The sequence below is a fragment of the Suncus etruscus genome, chromosome 3, assembly GCF_024139225.1.
Source record: "Suncus etruscus isolate mSunEtr1 chromosome 3, mSunEtr1.pri.cur, whole genome shotgun sequence".
NCBI classification, from domain to species: domain Eukaryota; kingdom Metazoa; phylum Chordata; class Mammalia; order Eulipotyphla; family Soricidae; genus Suncus; species Suncus etruscus.
The window spans coordinates 93,832,189-93,846,531 of NC_064850.1; the positions used below are offsets into that span (position 1 = coordinate 93,832,189).

The 14,343-nt window shown below is 37.7% G+C and overlaps 2 protein-coding genes across 2 annotated transcripts in view; both read left to right on the top strand.

Annotated features, from left to right (window-relative positions):
• Window positions 1-2,588, top strand: part of ADAMDEC1 (ADAM like decysin 1) — a 36,680-nt gene extending 34,092 nt beyond the window's left edge. The window contains 1 exon segment of the mRNA XM_049770832.1: window positions 2,381-2,588. Within this exon segment, the coding sequence (XP_049626789.1) occupies window positions 2,381-2,588 (208 nt within the window).
• A 533-nt stretch (window positions 2,589-3,121) lies between these two features.
• The window catches only part of ADAM7 (ADAM metallopeptidase domain 7), a 141,447-nt gene continuing 130,225 nt past the window's right edge, over window positions 3,122-14,343 (top strand). The window contains 2 exon segments of the mRNA XM_049770833.1: window positions 3,122-3,506; window positions 5,479-5,580. Coding sequence (XP_049626790.1) covers window positions 3,122-3,506; window positions 5,479-5,580 — 487 coding nt within the window.

The window sequence follows — 14,343 nt, forward strand, 5'->3', positions numbered from 1 at the left end:
AAAGCAAATAAAACAAAAGCAAAAAACCAAGAATGCTAACTACAGAAACCTGATTGCAACAAGAGTTATTGTGAAGAATTTTTACTGGGACCACAGAGAAAGACTTTGGGGTTAGACTACTTAGTATTCCAGGAGCCTTTAGTTAATCTTATGCCAGGATGCTTCATTCTGTCTTAGGCCAAAGGCTTTTCCTTTCAATTTTTCCCATATTTTGCTCTGCCTATAAAAAATATAACAGGAGCCGGCTAGGTAGCACTAGAGGTAAGGTGTTTGCCTTGCAAGAACTAGCCAAGGAAGGACTGCGGTTCGATCACCTGGCGTCCCATATGGTACCCGAAAGCCAGGGTCAATATCTGAGCACTTAGCCAGCAGTAACCCCTGAGCATCAAGTGGTTGTGGCCCGAAAAACAAACAAACAAACAAACAAAAAAGTAATAACAACAACAACCTGTCCTACATACACCTTTTTTAAATTAAAATATTTATCTAAGTACCAAGATTACAAACATGCTTATAGACGGGTTTCGGTCATAAAATAGTACACCACCCTTTACCAGTGAAACCTTCCACCACCAATGCTCCCCATTTTTCTTCTAAATCTGTCTTTAAGAATAGCATTCTGTTTCTCTCACTCATTACCATTGTGATGATAGTTGTTGGTGTATTTATTTCTTTAACTAAACTCATCATTTTTGTGGTAAGCTTCATATCACGGTCTGTTTCTTTCATACCTTGTCTCTATCATCTCTGGGTTTTATTACCATACTATCTTTTATTTTTCTTAAATGCCACAGATTAGTGAGACTATTTTGTGTCTATCTTCATCTGACTCATTTAACTCAGCATTATAGTTTCCATGCCCATGCATGTATAGGAAAATTTTAAGACGTCATTTTTCCTGACAGCTGCATAATATTCCATTGTATATATGTACCACAGTTTCTTTAGACACTTATCTATTCTTGGATATCTGAGTTGTTTACAGATTCTGGCTATTGTAAATAGAGCTGCAATGAACACAGTTGTGGAGAAGGAATTTTTGTATATACACACCATTTTTTAATCTTTTTTATTTTTTTGGTTTTTGGGCATCACCCGGCAATACTCAGGGGTTACCTGGCTGTGAACTCAGAAATCATTCCTGACTTGGGGGACCATATGGAGTGCTGGGGGATCAATCTGCCGGAAGTCCATCCTCAGTCAGCGCAAACAAGGCAAACGCCCTATCTCTTGCTCCAGCCTCCCACACTATTTTAAAATATTATCTTATTGTACTTTTTATCTCTTATCTTTTAAATAGTGGCTCCTGTCTTTTTCATAGAACCATAGGACATGGATTACTTTATTTTACCACATTTTCCCACATTTTTCTATAAATCTAAAAAGAAAGGTATAAAGAAAGGTTGGGGGCCAGGGGTCAAGTGGTCTAGATGCATTGGTGGAGAAATAAATGAGAACAGAATTAAATATCCAGCCAAAATCAACAGTAATAGAATCAAGGGCCCTAAACTTTAACAATCTAAACTTAAAGGAGCCTCTTATACAGACAGGCTAGGGGGCGAAGGATAGTGGAATAGGAGACACCCTGGGTTCATTGGTGGAGTGAGGTTGACACTGTGGTGGGAAGGGCCCTGACTCATATCTGCATGTCTGAAATTTAACGAATAAATGACGGTGTAGATCACTATTGTTTCAATAAAATAAAATAAAATAAAAAGAGTTAAAATTTCAGTGCATCTTCTCTTTAAAATGTCAGTTATGACCACTTTGTGTTAGGGAGGATGATCTTGACCTGGGGCATACCTTTTTGCTGAGTCTGATTCCCTTCTAACACCAATTTTCTGAGATTCTATGTCTCCCCTAGGAATTGAGAGTTAGAAGAAAGAGCAGTTGTAGACTCAATCATTATTCCACTGTTACCAGTAAATAAAAACGAGTTTCATACGAATAGCAAGCAATACATTGCCATAGAAAATGCAAACCTAACCAAAGTCGCCTTCCAAAGTAAATGTTTCCTTTTAACACTTTCAACAAAAACTCTTACCCCATGTTTTGAAGGGGTTTGCATTTTAATTTATTCATATGTATATTTTAGATAATATGTTTATAGTGGTGCTATATTTATGGTCATCTCACTACCACCATAAAGCCCAAGACTTCTGCCTTCTATCATAGCAGATTCAATTAACCCCTATACCCCTCAGACTGAAGGACTATTAACTCTTCTTATGCACTGCCTAATAGCCATACTCCTTTATTTCCATGTACTAGATTGTATTATATATTAAACTTTTTTTTTTTAGTCCTAAGAAAAACCATAATGAGTCCTCAGAAGAGCCCTTCCTGTAAATTCACTGGAAAGCTGCTTTCTTCTCTGCAGGAGACTTTCGCCCACCAGAAGACTTTGCCCAGGAGGCCAGTCAGCCATGAACAGAGAACAGAAAGCAGATGTCCTCAACCTTGGAGTGCGCCCTGCAGGGTGGTCGCTTTTCCGCAGCGGGAGAGCTCAGCCCTACAGCTCAGAGCTCCTACCGCGCCCTGTTCCTGCATTTCACTCTTTTCCCCTGAGTCATAGGATCTGTGACTAGACTTCCTGGGGCCTATTTTTGAGGAGTGGATTTTATTCTGATGTCTAGAAGCTTTCAAGAGGAATTTGTGGGCGCAAATGCTTTACAGATCTAAGTTTCGGGGCGCCCTCATGTGGACATAATGTATACACTCTCCTCTCCATCTTCCTAGTCCTCTGCTTCACTGAACAAGCTGTGTGAACAGCCTTGATTAGCAGGTAACATGATTTCAATCTAGACTTTCCAGCTTTTAACCTGGAGGGAGCTTATGTCCATCGAGAAATTTTTATTGTCAGTTGCCAGTTGGAGATGTATCTCCCACCAGCAGAGTAATAGGGTTCCCAGGAAGTTATGTGAAGGGAAGAAGAGAGAGGTGGTGCCTTGAGAAGAAAATCTATTGCTTCCCTCTCTGCACACCTCAATAATCTTGGGAAGTGTCTGGAAAATCTAAGACATCTGAGGGTCTATGATGGGTCCTCCACAAGGAGCAGAGCATAGGTCACAACAACCCAAGGCTGCCATTAAGCTCTGCATGAAGGCCATTCTTCCTACACATGGGAAATGATCCCTGGCCGCTTGATTTCTCGCAGAACCATGGGACTCAGGCTGAAATGAGGAAGTGCTCTTTGCAGAAAAGAAAAGTCAGTCCTGAATCTTACTCTCGGGTTTTTCAGGTCTGTGGATTTCAGGAGACAAATACTGAGGTAAAACACTATTATGAAGTTAATTTCAGAGAAGAAAAGGGGTCAAGAAGAGAGATAGAAAAAGGTGCAGTTAAAGTGAGAGAACAGCCTTCTCCTAATTTGGAAAAATATGCTAAACCTGTTTTCCTGGATTCTAAGAGCCTGGTACTATGCACATCTGCTTTTATATCTGGACTTGAATTTCCTGCCACAGTTGTCTATAGAACCCTGTTTGATGCAAGTCATTTGCTGAGATGTTAGTCTCTTCTAGCCTGCCTTAGAGTAAAAATGCCTTTTCTGACCTTCTGGTGGTCAATTTTTCCCAGATGGTCAAGAAAAGGGGATTTTTTTTTTCCATACACTCCATTCACTCCAAAATGGAAAAAAACCCAAAGTAGCTTCTGGGGAAGGTTAAGTATGGATATTTTCCATAACGTCCTTTGTTCTGAATTCTTTACACAAGTTGGAATTAAGGGGACTTTTCCTAGGGGAAAGTATTGAATTCCTGGCAGTTCTGAGTTCTGGTCACAGCCTACCCTGGCAGTCTGGGTGTGTATCTTCCCAGGACCCTGTAGCTCCTCTTCTGCCAAGGGAACCAAGCCAAGACTTCATCATATCAAGTTTTTTTTTTTATATTATTATTGTTTGTGCCATAGTGCTACTGAGACTTTTTTTTTGTCTCAAGGCCCTTATGCCTTTAGGCTGCATTTATGTTCTAGACAAAGCTTTCTCAACAAATATGACCAGGGGGCCCCTATATTCAACCTACAACATATCTATGAATATTTGATCATTTTAAGTTCTATTTATATTTTATTTTATTTTATTATTGTGTATTCCCCACTTTCCTTGATTGTTATTGTTGCATTATTCAAGAGTCATACATGGAGTGGCCATTGGTGACTCCCTAGGCATCAAAGTCCAGGGAGCAGAGCAGTGCTGGAAGGACAGACAATGTCACAGTGCAACAGGACCTTTACCAACCAACCACTTCTATGGGCCAAAGTTTATTTTATTTTTAATGTTGAGTCCATAGTTCTCCCTATCTGGGTGGGGTCAGAGTGAGTACAGTAGGTAGGGTGCTTGACTTGCCAATGGCTGTCTCTAGTTCATTCTGTAACATCCCAGATGGGGCAAGCCACCAGGAGTGGTCTCTAGCACTGCCAGATGTGACCCTAAATTTTTCTTTTTAACTTTGTGGTATAATAAATTACAGATCATAGTAAGAGTAAATTTAAGGAAAAATATTCTTTTCTGGAATATTCTAGAACTTCTTTTAGTGGGGGTGTGGGGGAGGCATCTCAGTTACATGGACATCCTTTTGAAATAATCCTGAAAGAGGAAAAATCAATTCCCCCTTGCCAGCAGTTCCATGGAACTAGTCCATGCTTATTCCCAAGGCCCAAACTTTTTGGTAATTCCCTAGGATTAGAAAAATTTCTTTTCAGCACTTAAATTTAGCCCAAGACTAATATAATAGGCATACTTATGGCAAATAGCCAGACAGAAAACCTGAAAGATTAAAACCAGTCAGACCACTCTGTAACTTCTTTGCATTCTCTGTAACATTCTTGCCAATCAATAAGAAATGCAAAGAGCACAATTTTTATCTTAAAAAAAGCTTAAACTAAAATGCTTATCTTTAACTTCTTGCCTTCTCTGTAAAACAAAGACCCAGTTTTCATATAAAATCCTCACAAATAATCTATAGTTAACTTGGTCCTATACTAAATTCCTCTCCACATGGGGAGTTCCTCTATTTTCTAATGAACTTTTCTACTTTCCAACTTGGAACCTGAGCACCTTCATTGCTCATTATTTTCATTTTAACTATACCATCTTTTGTATGCTTCAGTAACTACCCAATTTCTGTTATCTCCTTCACTTCCTCAGGTATTACTATGAATGCCACCTTATTTTTTCAGGAGGAATTAACTTTCAGAGAGAGGAATGGTTTTCAATTGGCACCCTCCAGAATTGGGCTCCCTATCTGGGCAACTTGGCATGGAACAGCAGCTGTACCTGGTGTCTACATATGTGCATGTTGTATGTTAATTAATGCCGTTGGTACTAAGGCTACCATATCTGATCAGGTTTCTTAAATCATTAAAGTGTCTTTTCTACAAAAGCCTCAGGTTCAACCTGGTGAATTGTAATGACTTCATTCACCAATGTAAACCTTAATTCATAAGTTATTTATTGTGATGCTTGAGAATCAATCTGTTAAGCTGATAAGAAGGTTTCAGACAGATATTCAACAACCGGTCAGAGCTCTGTCACATGGCAGCAGTTTCTGGATGGTGATTTACAGTTCTGCAAATGGGTCAGAGGTAAGGTACAGCTTTCTGTGCTTGCTCCTCATCCAATTCTCCTAGTCTCTGTGGTGTGATCTCTGAACATGGCACCACTTCTGTTGAACAGAGGCCAAAAAACTAAGTTCTGCAATAAAACAACCCCTAATTAGCTGGGAAGGACACTGATATGATGAGGGAAGAGACCATAATATTTGTCTTTTTTGGTTCAATTTTTAGATCACCCATGTGATGCAATGTGCAGAGGTAGTGAGGGATGGGAATTATGGTGCTAGGGACTAAAGTAGGGTCTCCTACATGCAAATCATGAGCTCCAACCCTTTGAACCATATTCCTGGCCCTTTAGTATAAATATACAAAGTATACTTTATAAGTATAAAGACTATCTCAAATGACTTAATGGGGATATCTATATTTTCTTTGTATGTTTAATTTAATTCCTTAATAGTTATACCTCTTAGTATGTTTGTATATTGGTAGTCTCCTCCATCCTTTTATTTTTCTTTTGGTTTGTTTTGGTTCTGCTTGGTACAAAATTCTGGAAGAAGATTCGTGCTTGTGATAAAATCTCAGGTCAAAACCAAGGCACAGAAATTGTATAGATTGTCACTTTTAATCCCAACAGCACTAATAATATAATATGACTTTATTTCTTTTTGCATAGACACACTAAAATGTGAGAAATCGTATGTATAGAAACAAGCTCTTATCTACTATGGATAAGAACCCATAAATTTTATTATACAGAAGAGCCTTCCACAATGAAGATTTGTCATGGGGACTGGACTTAGACCTCAACTTAGATTGACATTAACTGTCCAACCCCAAACCCAGATCCCAACTTAGAACTGGCACAGATTTCTGCAGAAACACCAAGAATCAAATCCCATCTCCCAGGGGATTCCCTAATACAGCTCTGTCACCAATTTGGGCCAGGTAGGTTCATACAACATCCTGAAGATGAGGAAACAGCAATAACTTGATCTATTGGCAGGTTGCCCTACCTCATCACTTAACTCAGGTGAGATGAATTCAGAAGACGCCCCATTCTTTGATTTGTGCAAAACAAAGATCACTAATTACAGAAGACTGACTATAACAACTATGACTGAGCAGAACTTCTGGAGGTACCATCTCATGCCACAGGGACTGGCACCATATCACAAAGAATGAGAACAAGCAGGGTTGGCGGGGATGTGGAGAGAAAGAAACTCTTATTTACTGCTGATGGAAAAGCTGTCTAGTCCAGCCTTTATTACTGGTGTGGATGCGGGAGAAAGGAACTCACATTCAATGCTGGTGGGAATTCTTTCTAGTCCAGCCTTTCCAGAAAACAATATGGAGATTCCTCATAAAAATGGAAATTAAGCTTCCATTTGATTTAGCTATACCACTCCTAGGGATATACCCTAGGAACTCAAAAATACAATACAAAAATGCCTTCCTCACACCTATATTCATTGCAGCACTATTTATAATAGCCAGACTCTCGAAAAAAACAAGATGCCCTTCAAAAGATGAATGATGGCTAAAGAATCTATGGTACATATATACAATAAAATATTATGCAGCTGTCAGGAGAAATGAAGTCATTTTCCTATGCATGGATGTACATGGAATCTATTATACTGAGTAAAATAAGTTAGAATTAGAGAGTTAGACACAGAATAGTCTCACTCATCTGTGGGTTTTAAGAAAAATAAAAGCATTATTGTAATAAAGCCCAGAGAAAATGGAGATGAGGGCTGGAAGGACTGGCTTATGATATGAAGTTTACCACAAAGTGTGGTGAGTTCAGTTAGAAAAATGCCATCTATGGGGACAATGTCAATGACTGAGAGAAGTAGAATGCCTGTCTTGAATTCATGTGGTGGGGGTGGGGGGCAGATTGTGAACATTGGTGACGGGAATCTTGCACTGGTGAAGGGAGGCTTTCTTTTTTATTTTTTTAAGTGTTCTGTATTTTTACAATGCATTTTTAACTTTATTTTATGCAAGTACAATAGAAATAGGTAAAAATATTAATTGTCACATAGGAAATATAGATTACTAGGCCTTTTTTATATTAATAATTTTTATTTTGACCACAGTGGATTACAAATCATTCACAGTAGTATTTCAGGTACATAGTGACATTGAATCAGGGCATTCCCATCACCAATGTTGTTCTCCCTCCACCCTGTTACCAGCCTGCATCCCATATCACCCCTCCTTTGCCTCCTGGGCTACCAGTGCAAGTGGTTCCTTCTGTGTCTAGTCTTTGTAGATTGAGTATTGTTTCTGTTGTAGCTGGCTTTGGATATGGTGTTCAAGTCTGATCATTTTTTATTTCTACTCAATGTTCATACAACTGTTTGGTCTTGGTGCCCTAAATTATTTCCCCCTCAATTTGAGAGGCAGAATAAGATGGTTAAAGTTATGTATTTCTGTTTGAAGGTAAGAGAAAAATAAAAAAAGAAAAGGAAAGAATAAAGGGAGGGGCAAAAATTTAAACAAGTAAAGAAACCAGAGGAGTCCTTCTAGAGACTATAAACCTCATTTTAAGAAAAGAAAGGGAAAAATGAAGGAAAACATAAAAATAATACAAGAAGAATCAAACCCATAATAAAAACAAAACAAAAACAAACAAACAAAAAGCCTGAAATACACCACAGCAATACTGACAACAACCGAACACTAACCATGGTCCAAAAATAGAGAGGAATCAAAGCACAGGTAAAAAAAAAAAGAAAAAGGGGCAAAGAAAAGAGAATGAAAAAAATAAAAACAAAAACAAAAACAAAGGCAACAACCTTTACAAAAAAATTAAAGAAAAATTTTAATTTGTGCTATTTTTTTTTGCTTAGGCACAGTAAAAATTGGGGAGATTAGAAAGAAAATTCCCCTGGCCTAAGATATACAGGGTTCCTCCATCCTTGAGGTATACATGGGTATAACTAGTGGCTCCATACATGCTCTTTTACTCTCCTAGATACTTTTGTGATGACTGGAAATTTTCTGCTTCATCATGGATGATAAAATCAGCCCTCTGTAGCTAGTGATCTTGGTATTTGAACATGTCATAAGATGGAATCTTTCTTTACAGTTCCAGAAGTTCTGTTCCATCACTGTTATTTTAATTGGTCTTCTTTAGTTGGTGGTCTTGATTTTTGCACCTATCCCAGGAGGAAGCCTAGGATAAAGTCATTATGTTTCTAGAAGTTCTGCTCAGTTGCAGTTGTCTCAGTCATACCTCCAGAATTAGAGATCTTGGTTGTATTATAGGTCGTAGGCCAAAGCTGGACTAGGGTCTTTTTTATTGGTGCTGGGATAGGTTCTGCCCAGTCATGATAGTTACATTCTGTCTTCTGTAGTTAGCGATCTTGGCTTTTGCACTGATCAGAGGATGATGTGTCTTCTGATTTCATCGTATTGTTAGGTGTTGAGATGAGACAGCCTGCTCTTAGACCAAGGTATTGGTCATTTCCTTGTTTTCAGTATGTCATACCAAAACTGGAGCATATTGGTCTCAGAGCCGTATTAAGAATGGCCTAGGGCCCGGAGAGATAGCACAGTGGTGTTTGCCTTGCAAGCAGCCAATCCAGGACCAAAGGTGGTTGGTTCGAATCCCCGTGTCCCATATGGTCCCCCGTGCCTGCCAGGAGCTATTTCTGAGCAGACAGCCAGGAGTAACCCCTGAGCATCGCTGGGTGTGGCCCAAAAATCAAAAAAAAAAAAAAAAAGAATGGCCCAGAGGGAGTTTGATTCCCGGAGCTGTTGTGGTGAACTGTGTCAGTTCTATATCTGAGATCTAGGGTTCGGGTTGGATGATCACTCTCTAATCGCATGGAGTCTAAGTTGGGACCACATGACATATGTTCAAGGTGGGAGGTAACCCTGTATTGCAAAAAAGTATGAGCTCCTATACCTAGTAGATAGAGCTTGTTTTTATATGTAAAATTTCCCCCTTTTTTTAGTATTCCTTTGTAAAAATAAATGGTGCTATCTTATATTGCTGGTGTATTTGGGGGTGAGAGTGTCAGACTCCATCTTCTCTGTGCCCTGGTTTTAAACTAAGCTTTAATCCCAGGCAAGATCTTTTCTTGTAGGTTTGTATCCAGCAGAACCAAAACACCAAAACAGGTAAAGGAAGTGAAGAAAGCAAAAACAGGACCAAATATATATATATATATATATATATATATATATATATATATATATATATATATATATATATATATATATATATATATACATACATACACCTACATATAGATATAAAGGAAAAAATAAACAAAAATAAGTTTTAAAAAGTAATTAAGGGAAAATAAACAAAAATAAGTTTTAAAAAGTAATTAAGGGAACCAAGTGTTGGAGGAGACTACCTTGCATTTGAAGATATACATATTAAGAGGTAGTATAATGTAGGACTTAAACTTATAAAGAAAATATAGGTTTCCCCATTGTCTTTTGGGATATTTTTGTGGGGGTGAAATCCAGGGCATATTTTCATCGAACACCCTGGACCTGTTGAATTTAGAGAGTGATTTTCAGCTGAAAGGGCTTGGATAGAGTTCTTGCACTGGAAGTCTTTCTGGAGCTCGTTCCAGTATCAAGCAACAGCCCACCATTGGAGGGGGATGAGAAGAAGGGCCACAGAGCATGAGTCAGCAGGAGTGTTGGTTGTAGTTTCTTGCTGGCGGCTAGATGTGGGGCTGAGTGGGTGTGCCTCTACTTGGGAGTTGGGTGATGACTTGTTGGGGCATGAGGTCAGTCTTGATATCTAATGGCTTAAGAACTGAAGGTAGTGAGTATTAATAAAGTGGGATATCAAGTTGGGATTTGTGGGTGAAGGAATAGTAGTATTTTTAAGGAGGAGGAGGAATAGTATATAGGAGGGGCTATATATAGACATGGGTTGTTTAAACATATTTGAGTCTCTTAAAGGAGACCTATATCTATGTACTCATGTACTATTCTATTCTTAAGGTATTGTTAGAGGTCTGACCCTAAAAGGATGGGTCTGAGCTTTAAGAAATGGTTGAGTTATGATGAATAATTAACTTATGAATAGCTTAGGAGAAACTAGAAGGGAGAGCCACAGATAAGAGAGAGAACAGAAAAATAGGTAAATGTACAAATAAATTAATCATAAGATTAATAAACAAATAAAAGAGATTGTGTCAGTGTGTCAGAGTTGGGAGGTTTTCCCAGTTTCCAGACATTCCGTCAGTGATGAGTTTTTGTGCCTTGCTACATGTAGATTTCAGCGTTAGAAAATATCTGGAGCAGTCTAGGATACCCATAGTCTTCACATCTTGAGTACTATACAATGTGTTAATGAGGTCTACCTATGTAGGTGGCTACTGCATCTTATGTATCAAGGTTCCTTTCCTAAACAGAAACTATCAGTGAGGGTTTTATTTGACATAGATTGCATTGATGATGAATGTTTTGTCACCTTCCAGGTTACTACTCCAGAGTATTATCCTTGAGGACTCACATGGTATCTTAGTTCTTTAGCTCACAGGCACAGAAGTCATTCAGTCTTCGTCCTCCACACAGGATTGGAGTCTAAAGAAACTTTAGAAGGGTATTTTCTTTTAAATAAATGAATAAATAAATAAATAAATAAATAAATAAAAAGAAAATGTGGTTTGTAGTAGTTGCATAAACTGAAGACCCTTCATGTTCTGTCTCTGGTCAACCATACAGAGATTCATTTGCTAGATGTGTATGTGAGAGGCAGCAACAGACATTCATATCTTCCTGTGTCCCATAATATCATGTATTATGCACTTTTCTTACATACATGGGTTCATCCTTTACCACATTCATACCTGGACTGCTAGTTGCTAGTGTAACTGAAGCACACAAAGTCTCTTCTATGCACGCACTATATAAACAATGCCTTTTTAACACATACTCAATTTAGGCAAGAAAACTCACAAGCTACAACTTCCACACCTTGACTAGAGATTACACACACACACACAAAAAAAAAACATTTCCCATGGTTGGTATGAGAAAACATGTATAGATGTCTGTCTCAAAATCTGAGGAGAGGGCTGCTTTCTTGCTTCATCAACTTTCCATGAAACTATGCTTAGCAAGGCAATTTTGTAGGGTGGTTTGTAGGCCTTGTATGATTGGAAGACACAGAACTGCTCAGGGCTTACTCCTAGCTTTGTACTCAGGGAATTAAATTGGCAGTACTCAGGGTAACCTTCGCATTGACAGGGATCAAACTGGGTGGGCCACATGCAAAGCAAACCTATACCCGCTGCACTATCACTATCACTCTTACAAAGAGACACTCTCTTTTCTCCGGGTTTGAGGACATAACCCAGCTGTGGTAGTGTCAAAATCATACTCATATAAATGGGTAGTGTCAAAAATACACTCCTACATGTATATAGCCAAAGAATCTGGTCTCTAGCTCTCTTACCAGGACCAAAGCAGATCCTACTAAGCAAGGGTGGTAGATACTTTGGACAAGACTGTCTACAAAACCTTCTTCTCTGCTGCCAAAAAGGAATGAACAGAAGAAAAATGGTCAGGAAATATAAAAAGAATGCATATATAAAATTTTGTAATTTGATTGTCTGATAATAATTTTATAATGAGTGATTATTAAATAAATAAGAGAATGGTGGGATTTTACCTAGTAAGTAAAAATGTAAAACCCTATCAAAACAAATAATGCAAGGATAGAATAAAATTTTAGTTAGCTTGTTGTTTATCACTTGGTTGAGTTTTATAACATTTTTAATTACCTATTTAAACACTGTGGTTAAAAGATTGTTCATAATAGAGCTAGTTTTCACAGATTCAAACTATTCAGGATTGAGTTTAAATCATGGAATGTATAACACCCTTTACCAAGTGCACATTTCCCTCCACTAGTGCCCCAAGTTCTCCTCTGCCCACCCCCTGATACCTATGGAGCAGATGTTTTTCTTCTCCCTATGGAGCAGATCTTTACTTCTCCCTCTCACACACATGCACATAACACACACACACACACACACACACACACACACACTTTTTTTCTCCCCCTGATCCCTTTTACACACAGTGTTTTATAATATTAGTACTGAGGAGTATCATACCTATCATTTTATCTTCTTTCAGCACTCAATTCTTGTCCAGCATAATTATTTCCAGTTATCATTGTCATAGTTGTCCATTCTCTGCCCTAATGGCACCCCTCAACTCTATTTGAGAAGATTCTGACCATAGACTGGTCTTCCTGGCCCTCATCTCTATGGTCTCTGGATATTATTACCATATTATTTCTTTTTTCTAATAAGGGGTAAAATATTTTATCTACAGAGACAGAGATCACTAAGAAGACTTTGAGATGATGAGAATTGATTTATTTTTATGTTAGTGGGATTAGTAATATACTCATTAATTTAGTTATGACATGTAGCTTAGTGCCATGTGGTTTTCTCTGCATCTTTCAAATTGCCTTTGATTACAACATGAGATCTCTTCTTTTCCCTTCCTTTTCGGTTTCCGTTGGCCTTCCTCCTCTGAAATAGATAGCTGAGCAGAAGTCATTTGCTTTCTTTTAACCAAATATACCCAAAGAACTTTCCCTATATAGGCTGAGTACAGTCTCAACTGACAGTTCTCTTTTGTCTTTCAGTAATGATTGAAGATTTAGAAGAATTTTTAGGAAAACGTTTTTTGTTTTATTTTTTTTTTTGTTATTTTTTTAAATGAAACACCTTTATTGTGCACCAATTTCTGTTTCAGGAATTTCTCTGAAGACAAAAAGGTAGCAAATTTTCTTAGAACCAACTTTAAAAATGTTCATATTAGCCCATTAAAACAGTAGTGTATACTATATTAATATCTGTGAACTCCAAAATAATTATGTGTTTAGAAGTTACATTGTTGTGACACAAATTTAGATTACAAATCACATCAATTACATGCTTAAAAAAATCTAAGAATTTTGGAGCTGGAGCTTTTAGCATTCAAAAATAATGGGATAATGCTAACAGAATAGGCACTACAAAATATGCTTATAAATATATATTTACAAAACAATTTACATAACAATATATAAATATATATTTCATGTGTTTACATAGACATACACATATAAATATGGAAATATATTTGCATTTTTTTATTTCAATATCCTTTTCTTTTCTTTTTGTTCTTTACTTTTCTTATCTTTTTTTTGGGGGGAGGCACATCTGGTGGTGTTCTCCTAGATTAAAATTAGTCAGGGGAACATATTGCATGGTGGGAATGGAACCCTGGATGGCTTTGCTATCACTCCAGCCCCAACCCAATATTCACTTCTAAACCAGTGCTATGGCTTACCAGTATGTGATTATAGAGGAAGCACATTTATTACTCATGTCAATTGACCAATAGGGTGAAAGATTCTAAATCAATGAAAGTATTTTATTTTATTTTTAAATATTTTAACTAAAGAATTATGATTTTCAAAGTTAGTGATAGTTGAGTTTTAGGCATAATATATTTCAATACCAATTTCTATACCCATTTCACCACCAATGTCAACTTCCACCTTCTGACATCCCTAACCCTCCAGCCCACTACGGTCTATCATCTTGTCAGCATATTATAAATTTTGGTGGTTGCAGCGTATATTTCATTTCTATGATATTCTTGAGGCTGTGTTTAGATATATAAATACAGCACTCTGTCACATCACAAGTTAACCAAAGCCCTGACTCCTGCTCTCCTATTACTTCTCTTTCTCATCCTACCTTGGTTTCATTCTTTCTGTGTTGTCTGTCCTAAGCTCTGGGTCCA